This window comes from Eretmochelys imbricata, chromosome 19 (genome assembly GCF_965152235.1).
Source record: "Eretmochelys imbricata isolate rEreImb1 chromosome 19, rEreImb1.hap1, whole genome shotgun sequence".
Classification (NCBI taxonomy): Eukaryota; Metazoa; Chordata; order Testudines; family Cheloniidae; genus Eretmochelys; species Eretmochelys imbricata.
This window is the reverse complement of record NC_135590.1, coordinates 12,814,919-12,833,530: the sequence shown is the minus strand read 5'-3', so window position 1 is coordinate 12,833,530 and position 18,612 is coordinate 12,814,919. Positions and strand designations below refer to the sequence as shown.

The window sequence follows — 18,612 nt, the reverse complement described above, 5'->3', positions numbered from 1 at the left end:
ATATAAAATGCTATATTAGTAGTATTGTTGCTGTCATCAGATACACTTAGTCCACATAGCAACATAGCTTTTAGTTGATTCTCCTGCTGGATATTTCTACTTAACTTCTATATGGCTGCAAAGCAGTCCTAGAGCGTAAACACTGTAGGAGGTGACGACCAATAACAGTGCAATCTGCCAGTGCTGCTAAGATAATACTGCTCTTTAAAATTGTTTCAGGCACCCCAGTGCCACAGCAAATGTGTGGGTATGTGCGCATGTGTATGTTGGCCCAAATCCTAGTCCCATTTAAAATCAATGGCTAAACTCCCATGGACTTGAAAGACCAGTGTTTTGCCCATAAACTGTAAAATGGACAATAATTATGCAAACCCAATTGAGCGTCACAGCTTTCTGTTTTATAATTTTGTCCAGAAATTGCATATTTGTTTCACCCCCCACCGCCTTTTTTTTTAAAGTGCTTTGAGCAAATTACAAGTTGACATTTTTTTCCATCTTTTGAAAGCCATTAACTATATGAAGCATAAGCAACGTCACTCTTAAAATCCTTCATGAAATGTAAGTGACAGGCCTGTTGATTCTGTGCCTCTCTTTTGTTTTGTTTTCAATCCCTAGTTTTCTTTCTTAAAAATTTAAAAACAAACAAACCCAAAGGCTAAGCTGAAAGATGGAACAGAGTGTCTCGGAGAGAAAACCCACTATCACCCCGACTGCAGACTTCGATGTAATGGGTGCCTTAGACTGGAAAGACGGCATTGCTACCTTGCCAGGTAGCAACATACAAGTAAGAAACCAAGGAATAGGGTAAAAAAATGATCAAGCATTTAGTAATGCATTGAAGTTAGTACATGTTCTTTTCTTTGGTTAGAAAAAAAGACTTGCTTTAAAATGATTATCCCGTCAGCTGCTGCAGAATTGGAGTCACCAAACAAGTAGTGAATTCCTAGTGAGATTTCTGGATTTGATTTTTTTTGTTTTTTTGTTTTCCTCTTGACTCTTGTTCAGTTAATTTAAAGTGTCATAATTATAGCTGCAAGGAGGTATTTAAGAGCCTTCATTCATTGCTACTCATACATTTAAGGCCTGAACTTGCCATTTCTCAGCTGTATGGGTACACCTTATTCAGGCAAGAAATCCTGTTAAATTCAGCCCATAATGAGCAAAGGCTATTCTCACGAGTGAATATTTGTAGAATATTGCTTTAGTATGGTTGCTTTAGGATGTCTGTGATTATTTTCTCAGCTATTGTCTAGCTACACCTTTCTTATTGATAGTGGCTGTAATGTAAATAAATCACAGCTGAGATTTTTGGAGGAGGTTGTTCACAAATATGGTAGACAGAAAATGACCCCATCAGTTTATTGTGGTTTCCAAGTTTCCTGACAGACTTAGTTCAGTTGTACTTTTAAAATGATTCAGGCCACATTTTCACGGATTTTTTTGGATGTCTAACGTGATACCCTGAGCCTGATATAAATATATTTTTTAAAGGTTCTGAACATTTACAGCTCCAGCTGAAGTGACTTGGAGCTGTGGGGACTCCGAGCCTCTGAAAATCAGGCTCCACACGTCTCAAATTAGGCATCCATTCCAAAATCAGGGGCCTCCCTGGAAAACACTGGTCCTTTTCTTTCACTTTCCCCCTCCCTTTTCTTTGAAAAATCTGCAACCCAGTCGTTCAAAGCTTACTTCAGTCTATGAAGCAAATTCTTCCATGGCGTATCTCCACAGAAGTCAAAAGAATAAGTGCATGCATGACGCTGTGTATCTGAAGTGTTTTGATCAACATATGAGACCTGAAATCAATGGGAGTTATACTGACCTAAAACCTGAGTAATACAGAATCAAGTTCATGGAGTTCCTAGGAGTCCTGGGGTTTTGTTCAAATTGCAGTTTGGATAATTACTTTCTAATGGCTAACTTGTCTCCTGTACTCCCCTGTACTTTCATTTGGAAACATTATTCTTCACTTCCTAAAAGAAAACCTCTTGAGAAACATTGCTGTGTTCTCTTAAATAGCAGTTATATCCCTCCCCAGAGATGGTTGTATTTAACTGATTCTGGAATAACAGTGTACTGTCTACAAAGCATGATGGGATTTATTCAGAACCATTTAAATACAGGATTACCAAATACAAAGATGAGTTCTCAGGTACCACAGTGACTGAGTGTGGTACAAATGTCCAGGTTGTTCATTATTAACTAGCCTCGCAGGTGTGCGTCTCACTATTATGATCCAAAATAACAGGGTTCTGTTTTGATTTCACTGTCCAGTTCTCTTTTATTTTTTGCCTCTTTTTTTTCCCCCCTCTCTCATGTATGTCAGAATTCTTGCATGTGGAGAGGAAAACAGCACAGTTACGTTTTTTGTAATTTCCGTTTCTTCTGTCTCTTATTAAGGAGAATGTTTTAAAAAATTTTCATGTGACTTTAGAATTAGTGAATATGCTGTACTGGCAGCTCTGCAGATTGAAATCCTCTGTTTAACTAGAGAGCAGGTACAGTGCAGGCAGTAGCAAATCAGCCACCCCCATATACTCATGTGCTTTGTCCTTGATCAGAAGGAACCTCTAGGAGTAAGAGTAGAGTTCAACTCCATGGCTCATTCAGTCTTCAGAGACTTCTAGCAAAGACGCCGGTGGTGGTGGTGGTTTTTCTGATGAGAGTACTTGTCCGCTGGAAAGTGGACTGAGCCCCGCCAACACAGGTGCTCTCAGGTGAGCCATCAGATGGTAACATAACAGCGTTCTGTCACTACTAGTTTGAGTTGATGATTTTATATCTAAAAGGCTCTATATATCTCATTATCTTCAAGAATCTAGTCCCTTAATACAAGACTGCTTTAATATCCTTGCTTCCTTCAGTAGTTAGCTCTGATGCTTAACGGGACACCAGAGCTCTGGTGAGGCTCCGCATTGTGACCTTTTGTTCACAGTATCAGTCTGTTACTATTATATGCATTTCTGAGGAACCCTCAGCCTGTGATATCTTCCATCCATTCCACTACTGTTCTTCCACCATTTCAAGGAGTTAGTTCCCTCGTTAAACTGATGTAAAGATGCCTATAGAAAAGCCCACCAGAATCCCATATATATAATTACCATTTGTTTGGGGTGGGTTACCTTTGCTCTTAATTAAATAAAAATAATACTCTTGGTTACTTTGGGATTCAGGGGCAGAAATATGTTTCTTCTGATGCAGCATCTTGGAAGCTGTGAGGAATACAGGCTGCAGCTCAAACGAGTGGGGAGAGGGTTTTGGGGAGAGCTTTTATAAGCTATGGGTGGAACTGAGTTAGCGATATTGTGAACAGTAAGGGTGAAGGAGAGAAGGAAGATGATGCTTCTGTCAGTGGGCCTAAGTAGTCAGGGCTAGTGCTTTTGTGAACTGGGTTTGGTGAGGAGATTTGTTATGATTTTTAAGGAGTTATATACAATCTATATGCTAGTGTCAATGAAAACTCTACCACAGAGTCTGCTAGCGTGAGTGACCTCTGGTAGTTTATTTCTCTTGTTGTTGGGTAGCCATCTCCATATTGCAGAGGATATTGAGATCCGAGGGAATGGCAGTTAGTTTTTGTTGTATAATTAATTCCAAGATCATAAGAAAGTCCTCCTTCCTTGTGGCGATCTTTGCATACACCCACTTATAGACTGCGCTTACTGGCGCTGTGCAGGAACTTGCTAGAAAAGCAGTGTCTGCTTGGACCAAGCAAGCACCCCACTAGGGCCCCAGACATTTGAAGCCAAGGTTGTAAGAATCCAGACTGTTGTTCTGCATGCCCAATCTTTACACCTTGAGGTTGAAAGGATAGTCATGTTCCTCTCCAGTCTGTCCTGAGGAGACTCTCTGATATAGCCCTGTGAGCTAGACTCTCTGATCCACCTTTGGGTCAGTACCCCATTCCAGTGAAGGGATCTCTCCTATTTGTTAGACTTCTACAAATAGGATTTTGCAGAGGCCACCCTGAAGAAAGAGAAGTTACCATCCAGTAATGTTGCCACCCATCTTCCTGTAAAGTTCATTTGCCAGAAGACTCTTGAGTTTAGTAGAAGGAACTGATGGGATTGAGAACTGCATGGCCCCTTATAACTCTAACTCAAAATACTTAGTGCTGTGAAGGACCACGTGTGCAATCCCTGCTGATGCTGCATTTATGGAAGGTTCCCAAAGCTCAAAGATATGGTAGGGTGCGTGTGTGTGGGAGTGGAGCGGGGCAGGAGGTAGGTTGGTTGGTTGGGTGCGGGGGGCAGAGGCGGCTCATCCTACAGGTGTGTGTAATACTCTCCAAAGAACTGCAGTTACTGGTAAGGAACCTCTTTCTTAACAGTTCCTACTTGCTAGAAGATTTTTAGGTGGGTTGCTACTGTTTGGTAACTACATTATTGTCCATTTATTCATCATAGGATAATCCTGAAAACTCACAACAGGGATTTTGGCCAAGTTGCTGCTCTCTTTCAGAGGACATATAAGTCGCTCCAGTTTGTTTGCTAGAAATGCTGTAGGTTTGAATTACATAAAGGGAAAAACTATGAAGCACATAAGAATAAATGTAGCTTTTCTGTATTAACACTGAAGCAGATCACCACTGAACAGGCATTTCTTGGTAAAATAGGATTTTTTGTGACACTGTGTTGTATGGAAAGCAATTTCTCTTGCCAGTAGCACTTTTTGTCCTAGCTCCGCTTGCATACTGAATCTCATGCACTATCTTTCCCACTTTGAAGCCTATCAGCTGCTGTTTAGTTTGATTGTCTTCTTTAACTGCTTTCTTTCTTTTAAAAAAGAAAAGGAGGACTTGTGGCACCTTAGAGACTAACCAATTTATTTGAGCATAAGCTTTCATGAGCTACAGCTCACTTCATTTCGTGTAGCTCACGAAAGCTTATGCTCAAATAAATTTGTTAGTCTCTAAGGTGCCACAAGTACTCCTTTTCTTTTTGCGAATACAGACTAACACGGCTGCTACTCTGAAACTTTTCTTTCTTTTGTTACCTGCAGTTCCGTTTAAGTGAGTTTGGAACTTTAGAAATCATTACTGAAGCAGAAGCCATAAAAACTCTCTTGGCTCCAGCAATAAATGCCAGAATAGCCAGCCTTAACCCTGGTGCTTCCACTCCTGGTGCAACCAACACGACTGCTGCCTCTGGCACTGACTCTGAAGGTGAGTTTTGTGCACTGCTGAGGGACCAAATACACAGCTTGATAGGACGCTGGAACCACATGTTTTAAGAAGCGCTTCCTGTAGCAATACAGTGCTTGCTGGCATGAGCTGTGTGGTGATGGTGATTGCACCCAGCCCACATGTATGCCCAAGCGCATAATTTCTGCACAAAATTACTTAGTTATAGATGAACAAAATGTGCATTACTTTGGTGCTAAGTTTTGGAAATATGGACTTTGTGTTTTCTAATGTGGTATTAGATCAGGATTTAACTTACATTAGGAAAATCCTAAATCAGGGCAGGCTGTAAAATTGTTATATTGGGATCATCATGCTCATTATGTACGTCAGTTTTGTTGTATTCAACTCATGCGTTTTCCTGGCTAGCGTACAGCCATTTATATAGACATATTTTCAGATACTTTTAATGGGATACCTATAACAAGGCTTTTCCAGGGCCTCTTAATAGAGGTTTTCAAGAAGTATGAAAAATATATGTAAAGACTGACTTTTAAAACACATTTGCATGTTACAAGCACCCCCCAAAAATGTAGTCACTTTTGACAAAATTTCAAACAAAATTTGCACTTGTCTCAAAGCTATAGGGGTACTTAAAAAAAAAGTCTTCTAATTGGACCCTAGTTAGAGCCTTGAGATTTAATTCTTTGACACCTTTACAGAGGAGCATGAATTTCCCTAATATTAAAATATCACTTCTTTAGATATGAGTGATTTGGGCTTTAATGGCAGAAAACACTCTCTTTAAATACCAGATCAGAGATAATAATTACCTCTCTTAAAGGGGGTGTGCCGCTTAGTTAATGAAAGTTTATAAAGGGCGTTGGGAGAGCTCCTTGGATTAGACTGAGAGGTGATACATTTAAAAACTTTACAACTTTTTCTGTAATCATTGTCCTCGTTCCTCTTCTGCAGAGCCCAAAGGCAACGTGCCTAGTTCTGACATCCCAGCCTGTGAAACCTGTGGGCAAATGGACTGCTTGGAGAATGGGAAGTTTTGTATTCGAACCTGTGCTCAGCAGCAAGACAAGTAAGAAACCTCACATCATTTTCCCGTTTCATGAGAATTTAGTATCTGTGGAAGGTGTTGCAGTGACAGCAATAGATCGACAGAGCAGGTATCAGCACAGCACTGGCAGTAGCAGTGCAAAGCCTACTGCTCACCCTGGTCCTGTCCTGAAGTACCATCTATAAAGAGGAGAAGAGAGTTCGCTCTCTAGGACCTCAGTCTTTGGCCTCTCTGCCAAGATTGCCAGCAAAAAGGTCAATTAGTTTCAACTGCTCAAGTCTGGCTGCATTGCCACTGTGTGTGCTGTATCTGCTCAGGAGATAAATGCAGGATTTAAGCCTCCTGGCCTGTCAATCTGACATTTCCCATGAAGAAGGATGGTCCATTGGTTAGGGCATTAGGCTGGGACTTGGGAGACCCAGGTCATCTCCCTGCTATGCCACAGATTTCCTGTGTGACCTAGAGCAAGTCACTTAGTTCTTCTATGCCTCAGTGCTCCAGCTGTAAGACAGAGATAATAGCACTTTCCTACCTTACAGAGATGTTGTGAGGGTAAATACATTAAAGATTGTGAGGTGATCAGATACTGGGGTGACAGGGCCATATAAGTAGAATTGGCAGAATTTTATTTCTATAATTTCAACAGGTAATATCAATTTTTATTTTTAAGCATTTTATTAGATTTTTATCTATTTAAATTTTCCCAGTTCTACAAAATTATAGAGGGGTTTCAGATAATAATTTTATGACAGCAGACACTGAGATTCAAAAAGTTAAAGCTTTGTAACAGTTAAAACACAGTCAACATCACGTACCAAAATAAATATAGTAAATATCCTTAAAGCAAACTCTAATAAGGTTTCAGGCAGCATTTTTCTTTCTTTTCTGTCTGTACATTAGATTATTATCGATGAAAAATCTTTTAGTTGATTTGTATGTGTACAAGGAAATCAATATTTTCACACATGTACTGATAAAAATCTAATCTTTCCTCACCTATATATAAGTATCTAAGATAGATAGAAAATCCGGCTCTTCCCACAAATATTAAATTCACTTCTTATTTGCCAGCCCAAGCCCTCCACACAATCCATACACTGGTTATAGAACAGGTTTTTTTTATTTTAAATTGTGGCTGTTTGCAGTGACTCTAAAGACATCCCAGCTGATTGCAGAAACAGAATAAGCTGTAGAAACCTTAATGTCAGCATTGGCTGCCAGGTTAATGAGACTGACAGACCCCTCAAGCGACTCCGAAGGAAGAGGAAACTTCTTCTGGATTCTGAGGATGAGGACGAAAATGTAGATGATGATGAGGTAAACGAGATTGGCATGCACTTTGATTGAATGGAATTGTAACAAACAAGATTACTTGTCAATATACAAAGAAAATCAAATCAAAGGGTGTATTCTATGTACACTGGTGGGCTCCATGAATCTTTCGGACTTGAGTCTGACCTCATTACACTGGTGTAAATCGGAAATATCTCCACTGAAATCAATGGAGTTATGTTGGTGAAAAACTGACATGAAGTCGCAATTGAGTTTTTAGACTATAATTTGTTCACACCTATAATTTGCATATCTAGTGCCAGAGAGGTACAGAGTCCTTTACAGTCGTAAAAATACATACACGGCAAGGTCCCTGTACCTAAGAGTACAATCTAAAGCCACATTACAGAAAACTCTACTATCAACATTTGAAACAGACAGTGGAATTTCAGTTCAGTGTTACACATGCATTGGATGTGCTATCTGCAGACCTTTCTGTGCATTAAAATATCTAGAGACTAATAGTAGGAAAACAAAAATATCCCAGCAGTGTTGAAAAAACTGTAGTGTACCTGTAGTCACAGGTGAAATAAATCACTGATATTTTTTGCTTGAGAAAATTGTATCCCTTCTTTGCCATCAAATCCCTCAGTCTTTTCAAACTTAGGAGTTGTACCACATGGTTTTCTTCTTGTCCTTCAAAACACTGCTAAACCATTTCTGAGGCATGACTTGTCCGTTACAAAGGCACTTTCACAAGAGCATGGGAAGGTCGATACACGCATCCTCTGAGTGCTTGTGACCTCTGCTTGCTGTTTAAATACATAGTCTTGTACCTTGCTGATCAAGGGAAAGAAGCCGTTCACAAGATCAGTGTTCATAAAATCAGAACTCTACTGTCCTCTGTTTGAAAGGTCCCCACTCTGCTACTTGATATGCAGGCTGCCATGTCAGAGTATTTTTATTTATATTCATGTGTTTTGCTTGTTTTGTGACACTGAGCTCAGCTGGAGCAGTTACTGGTGACACAGGCTGAAGTTTCTTATGTTGCATACAGTTTAATTCATCCCATTGTTCAGCTTTTATCTGAGGGGTTGTATGCAAGATGTCAAAACTATTTTCCTTCTTCCATCTTTCCCTTTCTTTTCGCCTGTCCTCATTAAAAAAAAAAAAAAAAACTTTTAAAGGGGATGGGACATATTTTGGCTCTGATTTTCAAATTTTGCCCTTCTTGCTTTGCTTCAAAGGTGAACTAACACGATGTTAACATTCCTTCCTTGTAGTTTACAAGTTATTGGACATAATCTGTGATATTTAAAGACAAAATATAGTTTCTAGGGGTGTCTTTTTGTGACAGCAGTTACTCAGAACTTCTGTTTCCTTCAATGGCTGGTGAAATATCCTTTCTATGTATCCACGCACTAGCACAGATGGACACAAATTTGTGTCAAGTATCAGGGGGTAGCCATGTTAGTCTGTATCCACAAAAACAACAAGGAGTCCAGTGGCACCTTAAAGACTAACAGATTTATTTGGGCACAAGCTTTCGTGGGTAAAAAACCACTTCTTCAGATGCCACTGAAGAAGTGGTTTTTTACCCACAAAACAAATTTGTGTGAATCTAATGTGTAGCATAGTAATAAGGTTGCTTACTGCTGCAAATCCTGCAGTGCAGACAATGAATCCAATCCACTACACTAGAGAGTTCAGTTTTTACTACACCATGGTGACTTATTTAAATGATCTTTGATGATTCTGGTCTCCCATGTTTAAGAAGGATGAATTCAAACTGGAACAGGTACAGAGAAGGGCTACTAGGATGATCCAAGGAATGGAAAACTTGTCTTATGAAAGGAGACTCAAGGAGCTTAGCTTGTTTAGCCTAATCAAAAGAAGGCTGAGGGGAGATATGATTGCTCTCTATAAATATATCAGAGGGATAAATACCAGAGTGGGAGAGGAACTATTTAAGCTCAGTACCAATATGGACACAAGAACAAATGGATATAAACTGGCCATGAGGAAGTTTAGACTTGAAATTAGACGAAGGTTTCTAACCATCAGAGGAATGAAGTTCTGGAACAGCCTTCCAAGGGAAGCAGTGGGGGCAAAAGACTTATCTGGCTTCAAGATTAAACTCGATACGTTTATGGAGGAGATGGTATGATGGCATAACATAATTTTGGCAATTAATTGATCTTTAACTATTCATGGTAAATAGGCCCAATGGCCTGTGATGAATGTTAGATGTGATGGGATCTGAATTACTACAGAGAATTCTTTCCTGGGTGTCTGGCTTGTGAATCTTGCCCACATGCTCAGGGTTCAGCTGATCACCATATATGGGGTCGGGAAGGAATTTTTCCCCAGGGCAGATTGGCAGAAGCCCTGGGGGCTTTTCGCCTTCCTCTGTAGCATGGGGCATGGGCCACTTACTGGAGGATTCTCTGCACCTTGAAGTCTTTAAAGCATGATTTGAGGGCTTCAATAGCTCAGACATAGGTGAAAGGTTTATTGCAGGAGTGGGTGGGTGAGATTTGGTGGCCTGCATTGTGCAGGAGGTCAGACTAGATGATCATAATGGTCCCTTCTGACCTGAATATCTATGAGTCTATCTATGGTGGAAACAATTTGTAGAGCACTTTGCAATCCTTTAGGGTAAAAGTAGCTGAATATGTAAGATCCTACTATTACTGTAATGCACTCACAGGTTTGATTTAAGAAGAGTATTTCTGTTAGTAACATGTTACATCTTTATCATACCTGCATTGTGAAATGACCACTCGGGGAGAAACAACAATATGGCTAAACTTTTTTTTTAATCATATCTGTGTTTAGGAGAAGAATAAATCAAATAATATGAAAAGCCGCAGAAATACTAAACCTCTAAAACAAGGTGAGCTGAGCTCATAGTCTCTTTCCTTATTCTTTGCAAACTTTACCAGCTGTTACAAGATGAATCATAGTAAACAGAAAAAACAAGCTCAGTGGAGCCCATTACACATTCAGAGTAATAATTACCTTTGTTACAATCATAGAATATCAGGGTTGGAAGGGACCTCAGGAGATCATCTAGTCCAACCCCATGCTCAAAGCAGGACCAATCCCCAACTAAATCATCCCAGCCAGGGCTTTGTCAAGCCTGACCTTAAAAACTTCTAAGGAAGGAGATTCCACCACCTCCCTAGGTAATGCATTCCAGTGTTTCACCACCCTCCTAGTGAAAAAGTTTTTCCTAATATCCAACCTAAATCTCCCCCACTGCAACTTCAGACCATTACTCCTTGTTCTGACATCTGCTACCACTGAGAACAGTCTAGAGCCATCCTCTTTGGAACCCTCTTTCAGGTAGTTGAAAGCAGCTATCAAATCCCCCCTCATTCTTCTCTTCCGCAGACTAAACATCCCCAGTTCCCTCAGCCTCGCCTCATAAGTCATGTGTTCCAGACCCCTAATCATTTTTGTTGCCCTCCGCTGGACTCTTTCCAATTTTTCCACATCCTTCTTGTAGTGTGGGGCCCAAAACTGGACACAGTACTTCAGATGAGGCCTCACCAATGTCGAATAGAGGGGAACGATCACATCCCTCGATCTGCTGGCAATGCCCCTACTTATACATCCCAAAATGCCATTGCCCTTCTTGGCAACAAGGGCACACAGTTGACTCATATCCAGCAGCTTGTCCACTGTAACCCCTAGGTCCTTTTCTGCAGAACTGCTGCCGAGCCATTCGGTCCCTAGTCTGTAGCAGTGCATGGGATTCTTCCGTCCTAAGTGCAGGACTCTGCACTTGTCCTTGTTGAACCTCATCAGATTTCTTTTGGCCCAATCCTCCAATTTGTCTAGGTCCCTCTGTATCCTATCCCTACCCTCCAGCATATCTACCTCTCCTCCCAGTTTAGTGTCTTCTGCAAACTTGCTGAGGGTGCAATCCACACCATCCTCCAGATCATTTATGAAGATCTTGAACAAAACCAGCCCCAAGACCGACCCTTGGGGCACTCCACTTGATACCGGCTGCCAACTAGACATGGAGCCATTGATCACTACCCGTTGAGCCCGACAATCTAGCCAGCTTTCTATCCACCTTATAGTCCATTCATCCAGCCCATCCTTCTTTAACTTGCTGGCAAGAATACTGTGGGAGACCGTGTCAAAAGCTTTGCTAAAGTCAAGGAACAACACGTCCACTGCTTTCCCTTCATCCACAGAGCCAGTTATCTCGTCATAGAAGGCAATTAGATTAGTCAGGCATGACTTGCCCTTGGTGAATCCATGCTGACTGTTCCTGATCACTTTCCTCTCCTCTAAGTGCTTCAGAATTGATTCCTTGAGGACCTGCTCCATGATTTTTCCAGAGACTGAGGTGAGGCTGACTGGCCTGTAGTACCCAGGATCCTCCTTCTTCCCTTTTTTAAAGATGGGCACTACATTAGCTTTTCTCCAGTCGTCCGGGACTTCCCCCGATCGCCATGAGTTTTCAAAGACAATGGCCAATGGCTCTGCAATCACATCCGCCAACTCCTTTAGCACTCTCCGATGCAGTGCATCCAGCCCCATGGACTTGTGCATGTCCAGCTTTTCTAAATAGTCCCGAACCACTTCTTTCTCCACAGAGGGCTAGTCACCTCCTCCCCATGCTGTGCTGCCCAGTGCAGCAGTCTGGGAGCTGACCTTGTTCGTGAAGACAGAGGCAAAAAAAGCATTGAATACATTAGCTTTTTCCACATCCTCTGTCACTAGGTTGCCTCCCTCATTCAGTAAGGGGCCCACACTTTCCTTAACTTTCTTCTTGTTGCTAACATACCTGAAGAAACCCTCTTGTTACTCTTAACATCTCTTGCTAGCTGCAACTCCAGGTGTGATTTGGCCATCCTGATTTCACTCCTGCATGCCCGAGCAATATTTTTATACTCATCCCTGGTCATTTGTCCAATCTTCCACTTCTTGTAAGCTTCTTTTTTGTATTTAAGATCAGCAAGGATTTCACTGTTAAGCCAAGCTGGTTGCCTGCCATATTTACTATTCTTTCTACACATCGGGATGGTTTGTCCTTGTAACCTCAATAAGGATTCTTTAAAATACAGCCAGCTCTCCTGGACTCCTTTTCCCCTCATGTTATTCTCCCAGGGGATCTTGCCTGTCAGTTCCCTGAGGGAGCCAAAGTCTGCTTTTCTGAAGTCCAGGGTCCGTATTCTGCTGCTTTCCTTTCTTCCTTGTGTCAGGATCCTGAACTCGACCATCTCATGGTCACTGCCTCCCAGGTTCCCATCCACTTTTGCTTCCCCTACTAATTCTTCCCGGTTTGTGAGCAGCAGGTCAAGAAGAGCTCTGCCCCTAGTTGGTTCCTCCAGCACTTGCACCAGGAAATTGTCCCCTACATTTTCCAAAAACTTCCTGGATTGTCTGTGCACCACTGTATTGCTCTCCCAGCAGATATCAGGGTGATTGAAGTCTCCCATGAGAACCAGAGCGTGCGATCTAGTAACTTCTGTGAGTTGCCGGTAGAAAGCTTCGTCCACCTCATCCCCCTGGTCCGGTGGTCTATAGTAGACTCCCACCACGACATCACCCTTGTTGCTCACACTTCTAAACTTAATCCAGAGACTCTCAGGTTTTTCTGCAGTTTCATCCTTGAGCTCTGAGCAGTCATACTGCTCTCTTACATACAGTGCAACTCCCCCACCTTTTCTGCCCTGCCTATCCTTCCTGAACAGCTTATATCCATCCATGACAGTACTCCAGTCATGTGAGTTATCCCACCAAGTCTGTTATTCCAATCACATCATAATTCCTTGACTTTGCCAGGACTTCCAGTTCTCCCTGCTTGTTTCCCAGGCTTCTTGCATTTGTGTATAGGCACTTGAGATAACCCACTGATCGTCCCTCTTTCTCAGTATGAGGCAGGAGCCCTCCCCTCTCACGCGCTCCTGCTCGTGCTTCCTCCTCGTATCCCACTTCCCCACTTACCTCAAGGCTTTGGTCTCCTTCCCCCGGTGAAGGCAACTATTCACTTTTTGTACATTCACCTTCTGCAGTTTTCAGATGGGATCTTACAGGCTCTCGCCTCCGTTCTGGGCACAATATAAGAACCTAGAAAGCGTGGGCCTGATCCAAAGCCCATTGAAGTCAATAGGAGTCTTTCCCCATTGATTTCAATGAGCTTTGGATCACATCTGTATGCAGCAAATTCTGAATAGAAGATGTAATGTAAATAAATAGGGAATTGTTTACAGACTTTGAAGGTGATGGGTTTAGAGATTTATTATATACTCGAAGGGAGATATTTATAGATAATTTGGGGTAATTTTTAATACATTTTAAATGGGTAACTTTTTCTTCTTTGTTAGTGTGGTTCTGCTAGCCTGAATCCAGACACCTGCTTTGTGATCCTATTCACTATCCATGTACTAATATATTTGCTAAACAAAAGTTTGTTTGGTTTTTCATTTGATTCATTTTGGGTTTATTTTCAGCTGCTGTTGTATGCCTTTCCTGTGCTGTTTTTAGTTTGAGCCCCACCCCTTATTCATGCTCTGAGATATTGGGTGGAGAAATTTTTTTCCTCCTTCTGAAGTTCCCGTTCTAGGACTGTCCAAGTTTTGCAGCACCAGCACTCCAGTGGCAACTTGCCAGCAGCCTGTGTGCCATAACTAATTGGCATATAATTTAACATATTTTTTTCTAATGAAAAATAGATACAGTCAAAATATTGCCTGAGGGTTGTATTTTCGTCAAGGTGGGTAGCTTCTGAGTGTAGTTCACCAGCAATTAAAAGTGATGGGGATAGCAGTCACCAGCTGTGTTTGGCTCCCTGACTGAGCTTTGAGCTCCTCCGAGGCTCTTTTTACCTAATCTTTAAGCATTCAAGGAGGGCTGGGCTGGCATCTGGATCTGCTCCAGATGGTAATCATGGCCATTCAGTGAGTGGGAAGGAATGGGAGGAGATGGCTGCTCTCCATTCAGCATTCTCTCCTCCATGAGATAAATGTTATCTCTTTTTGTTTTTGATTATTCAGTTGTTCCTGGAAAGAAGACGGTATGGAACTGGGTTTCTTACTTGGAAGAGGAACGGATGCCAGCTGCTCCCCTCAAATTGTTCAAAGAGGTTGGTAGCCCCTTGGATGCTTTCTCTGCTTCAATAATTCTAATTCAGCGTCACCTCATAATTAACCCTTTGGTGCCAGAGTTGGAGACTTCCCTGACACCACTAGTTGCAAGTAGTGCTTGGGTTGCTTTCAGCAGGTAGCATAAAAAATGTTGACTTCTAGCACCGTAAGTGGTATAAAAAAACCCCGCTATGCATCTTCTATGGAGGCTGTGTGTTCTGGTGGTTAGAGGGAGGGGACTTGTTAGGACTCCTGTGTTCTGTTTCCAGCTGTCCTGCTGATTTTTGCTGCATTGCAATAATAATATTTTGCACTTAAAGCACTCTTCATTTGTAGATCTCTCAGTCCTTTGCAAAAGGGAGCAAGCATTGTTATCCCCACTTTCACTTTACAGATGGGAAAGATACAGAGATACAGAGAGGTGTTACGTAGCTTTCCCAAGGACACGCAGTGAGTCAAGAATAGAGCCCCACAGCTGCAGATTGAACAAGTCATGCAACCTCCCTGCCTCATTTTCCCTACCTGTAAAATGAATAAAGCTGGTCAGCAGTTTTTTGACTCAACATTTTTTTATTGAAAAATGCCATTTAATCATAACAAACTTTTTGTGGGAAAGAGTTGGTTTCAACAAATTTACAGTTCAAAAACATTTGTAGGGATAAAAGGTTTTGAAGTTGTAGAAGTGTTCCATTTTGACACTTAATAAATACAAAATTGCAGATTTTTAGTTCAGACAGACATATTTTAAAAGTTAGTTAATTCAATTTGAATAAATAAATAAAAAGCAATCAAAATCAGAATGAAATGTTTTGCTTGACCCAAACAAAAAATACTTTTGGATTTTTGGTTTGTGAAAATTTTCGAGAATTTTGACTTTTTGTCCCAATTCAGGACAGGGAAAATTTTTGAAACCTCAAAAAATTTTGTGGGACAGGAAAACTGTTTCCCACACTAAAAACAAATATAATAATGTACCTTACCTCATGGAAGGGCTGTGAGGCTCAATTAGTTAATCCTTGTAAAACAATCTGAGATTCTCTGAAAAGTAGTATAAAGAGGCAAAATATTATTACTGAAGTTAATTCAGGGGAGGAAGAGTTAATTCTCTAGATTTCAGATATGATTGGCTAATATTTGATTTATTTTAAATCTCTTATTTTTCTTTTAAGGCAACAGTGCGTCTAGGTGACATTTACACACCCTTTGTAGTCCTTGCACTTAATCTTGGCCACAAATAACGTTGTAGTCTGCTTCAATTAGTTATGAGTAAATCAGCTATTAGCAGATCACTCAGTCGCAGTGGAGAGGCGCAGTTTAGTATCTTTTTATATGTCCTACTCATGACTGGTGGTTGTGTGATGCTGATTCTAGCCTTACTAATTAAAACACTGTTAAAATTAATTGGATGCTTGAATCTTGGACTGTTATAGATTATTTTATTAAGAGGCAGTCATTACAAGTGAGGGTAGAAGTAGCATCCAGTTGCTGTGTCTAAATCAGAGTACAGAGAAGTTGGATATGGTGAAACTTTATCTATAGGCCCCAACCCCGTAGGGTGCTGATCTCCCACAAATGCCACCAACTTTGTTGGCAGTAGAGGGTACTCAGCAACTTGTAGGATCGAGACCACCATAAAGTGAAAGGAAAATCTTTTAAGGTTTCACTGTATTGCAGTAAGCTGTTTGCAGTTCCAGTTATAGAGAACCTATTCTTTAGGCTTATCTATAATTGAAAGTTAATTCGGATTGAGGTTGAATGTGAATTTGGAGTGTAAAAACTATTCCTGAATAACTGCATGTGTGGACACTTTTCTTCAAAGTGGATTAACCCAAACCAGAACAAAACACTCTTATTCCAGAATAGGAACACTCACACATGGGGTATGTCTTCACTACCCGCCGCATCGGCGGGCAGTGATCGATCCAACGGGGATCGATTTATCACATCTAGTCTAGACGCGATAAATCGACCCCCGAGTGCTCTCCCGTTGACTCCTGTATTCCACCGCTGAGAGAGGCACAGGCGGAGTCGACGGGGGAGCGGCAGCAGCACTGCAGTGAAGACACCACGGTAAGTCGATCTAAGTACATCAACTTCAGCTACATTATTCACGTAGCTGAAGTTGCATAACTTAGATGGATCCCCCCTCTGGTATAGACCAGGCGATGGAGTTATTCCAGAGCAGCTAGTCCTGAATAACTCCACATGTAGACAAGCCCTAAAGAATGAATGTGCTCTGTTGGGATAATGACTGTAGTACGGACCCAATCCTGACACAGGCAAAAGTCCCCAATGGTTTTGCCTATGGCAGGCCTTCTGGATTGGGGCTCTATAAAAGGGGTCCTTTATGTAAAAATTAAACTTGCCTTGGGACATTTTAAAAGATTTGCTTGTACCTGTAGTTAATTAAAACAGACTTCCAAGTTAGTTCTTAAAAAAATCAGATACTTTGACAGTGAGTGTTTAGAATGTCGTCTGCAGATATATTAGTGACATGTGATGATGCTATTTTTGATCCATGTAACTGTGCTTGACCATTGGACATCACCTCTCATTTTAAAAGGGATACAGAACAGGAAACAACTGAGGGCACCTGCATCCAGTCATGGGAAACCATTCAAAATTATGCAAGGGTAACACTGAAGTGATTTCTAGTGATGATAGTTTTTGTAAACTGAAAACCAGAAGTCTTTAGTGTTTCTGGTGACTATTCTGAAATAGGTTGTGTCTCTAAAAGTGAAATACAATTTTTTTCCCTCCAACATTAATTTCCCCACAGTATCAATCCTTCCCACAAACTAGGAATGGATTTAAAGTTGGAATGAAGTTGGAGGGACTGGATCCTGGACACCCATCTTTATTTTGTGTCCTCACCATTGTTGAGGTAATTGTTCTTCCTGGATTTGATTTCCTTTTCATTAGAAAACAACATCAGAAGTCTAAGGAGGAGTAATCTTTTAGATTGTTTTAAAAAAATAAAATAAGCCAAGTAATGTAAGGGGTGGGAGAAGTTTGAGCTGAAAGCTAAAGGAACGTACTTGAGGATCTAAATTTGGGACCAGATCCTTCAGTTGTTATGTTTCAGAGTAACAGCCGTGTTAGTCTGTATTCGCAAAAAGAAAAGGAGTACCTGTGGCACCTTAGAGACTAACCAATTTATTTGAGCATGAGCTTTCGTGAGCTACAGCTCACTTCATCGGATGCATACTGTGGAAACTGCAGAAGACATTATATACACACAGAGACCATGAAACAATACCTCCTCCCACCCCACTGTCCTGCTGGTAATAGCTTATCTAAAGTGATCATCAAGTTGGGCCATTTCCAGCACAAATCCAGGTTTTCTCACCCTCCGCCCCCCCGCCCCCCCCACACACACACAAACTCACTCTCCTGCTGGTAATAGCCCATCCAAAGTGACCACTCTCTTCACAATGTGTATGATAATCAAGGTGGGCCATTTTCTGCATAAAACCTGGATTTATGCAGGAAATGGCCCACCTTGATTATCATACACATTGTGAAGAGAGTGGTCACTTTGGATGGGCTATTATCAGCAGGAGAGTGAGTTTGTGTGTGGGGGGGCGGAGAGTGAGAAAACCTGGATTTGTGCTGGAAATGGCCCAACTTGATGATCACTTTAGATAAGCTATTACCAGCAGGACAGTGGGGTGGGAGGAGGTATTGTTTCATGGTCTCTGTGTGTATATAATATCTTCTGCAGTTTCCACAGTATGCATCCGATGAAGTGAGCTGTAGCTCACGAAAGCTCATGCTCAAATAAATTGGTTAGTCTCTAAGGTGCCACAGGTACTCCTTTTCTTTTTTCAGTTGTTATGTAATTCTAACTCACATGTGTACCTGTAAGGGGGCACACCCTCACCTTAATTGAGGGGAACCTAATGAGCTTCTCTGGACTCAGCCAGCACTAACCGGACTATAGGCCTGGTTTGACAAGGGTAATTGGACATGGGTGAGGCTTCATTTCGTGAGAAACAGGATTAGGGAGGTAAGTGGATCAGCAGGCTGGAAACAGAATG

At 41.4% G+C, this 18,612-nt stretch overlaps 1 protein-coding gene across 1 annotated transcript in view; it reads left to right on the top strand.

Moving 5' to 3' along the window:
- Positions 1-657: 657 nt before the first annotated feature.
- LOC144277291 (lethal(3)malignant brain tumor-like protein 4) overlaps positions 658-18,612 on the top strand; it is a 65,647-nt gene continuing 47,692 nt past the window's right edge. The window contains exons 1-7 of the mRNA XM_077838003.1: positions 658-784; positions 5,002-5,164; positions 6,098-6,212; positions 7,337-7,508; positions 10,302-10,359; positions 14,483-14,571; positions 17,352-17,456. Of these exons, the coding sequence (XP_077694129.1) occupies positions 668-784; positions 5,002-5,164; positions 6,098-6,212; positions 7,337-7,508; positions 10,302-10,359; positions 14,483-14,571; positions 17,352-17,456 (819 nt within the window). The 5' untranslated portion in view covers positions 658-667. The remainder of the gene's footprint in view (positions 785-5,001; positions 5,165-6,097; positions 6,213-7,336; positions 7,509-10,301; positions 10,360-14,482; positions 14,572-17,351; positions 17,457-18,612) is intronic.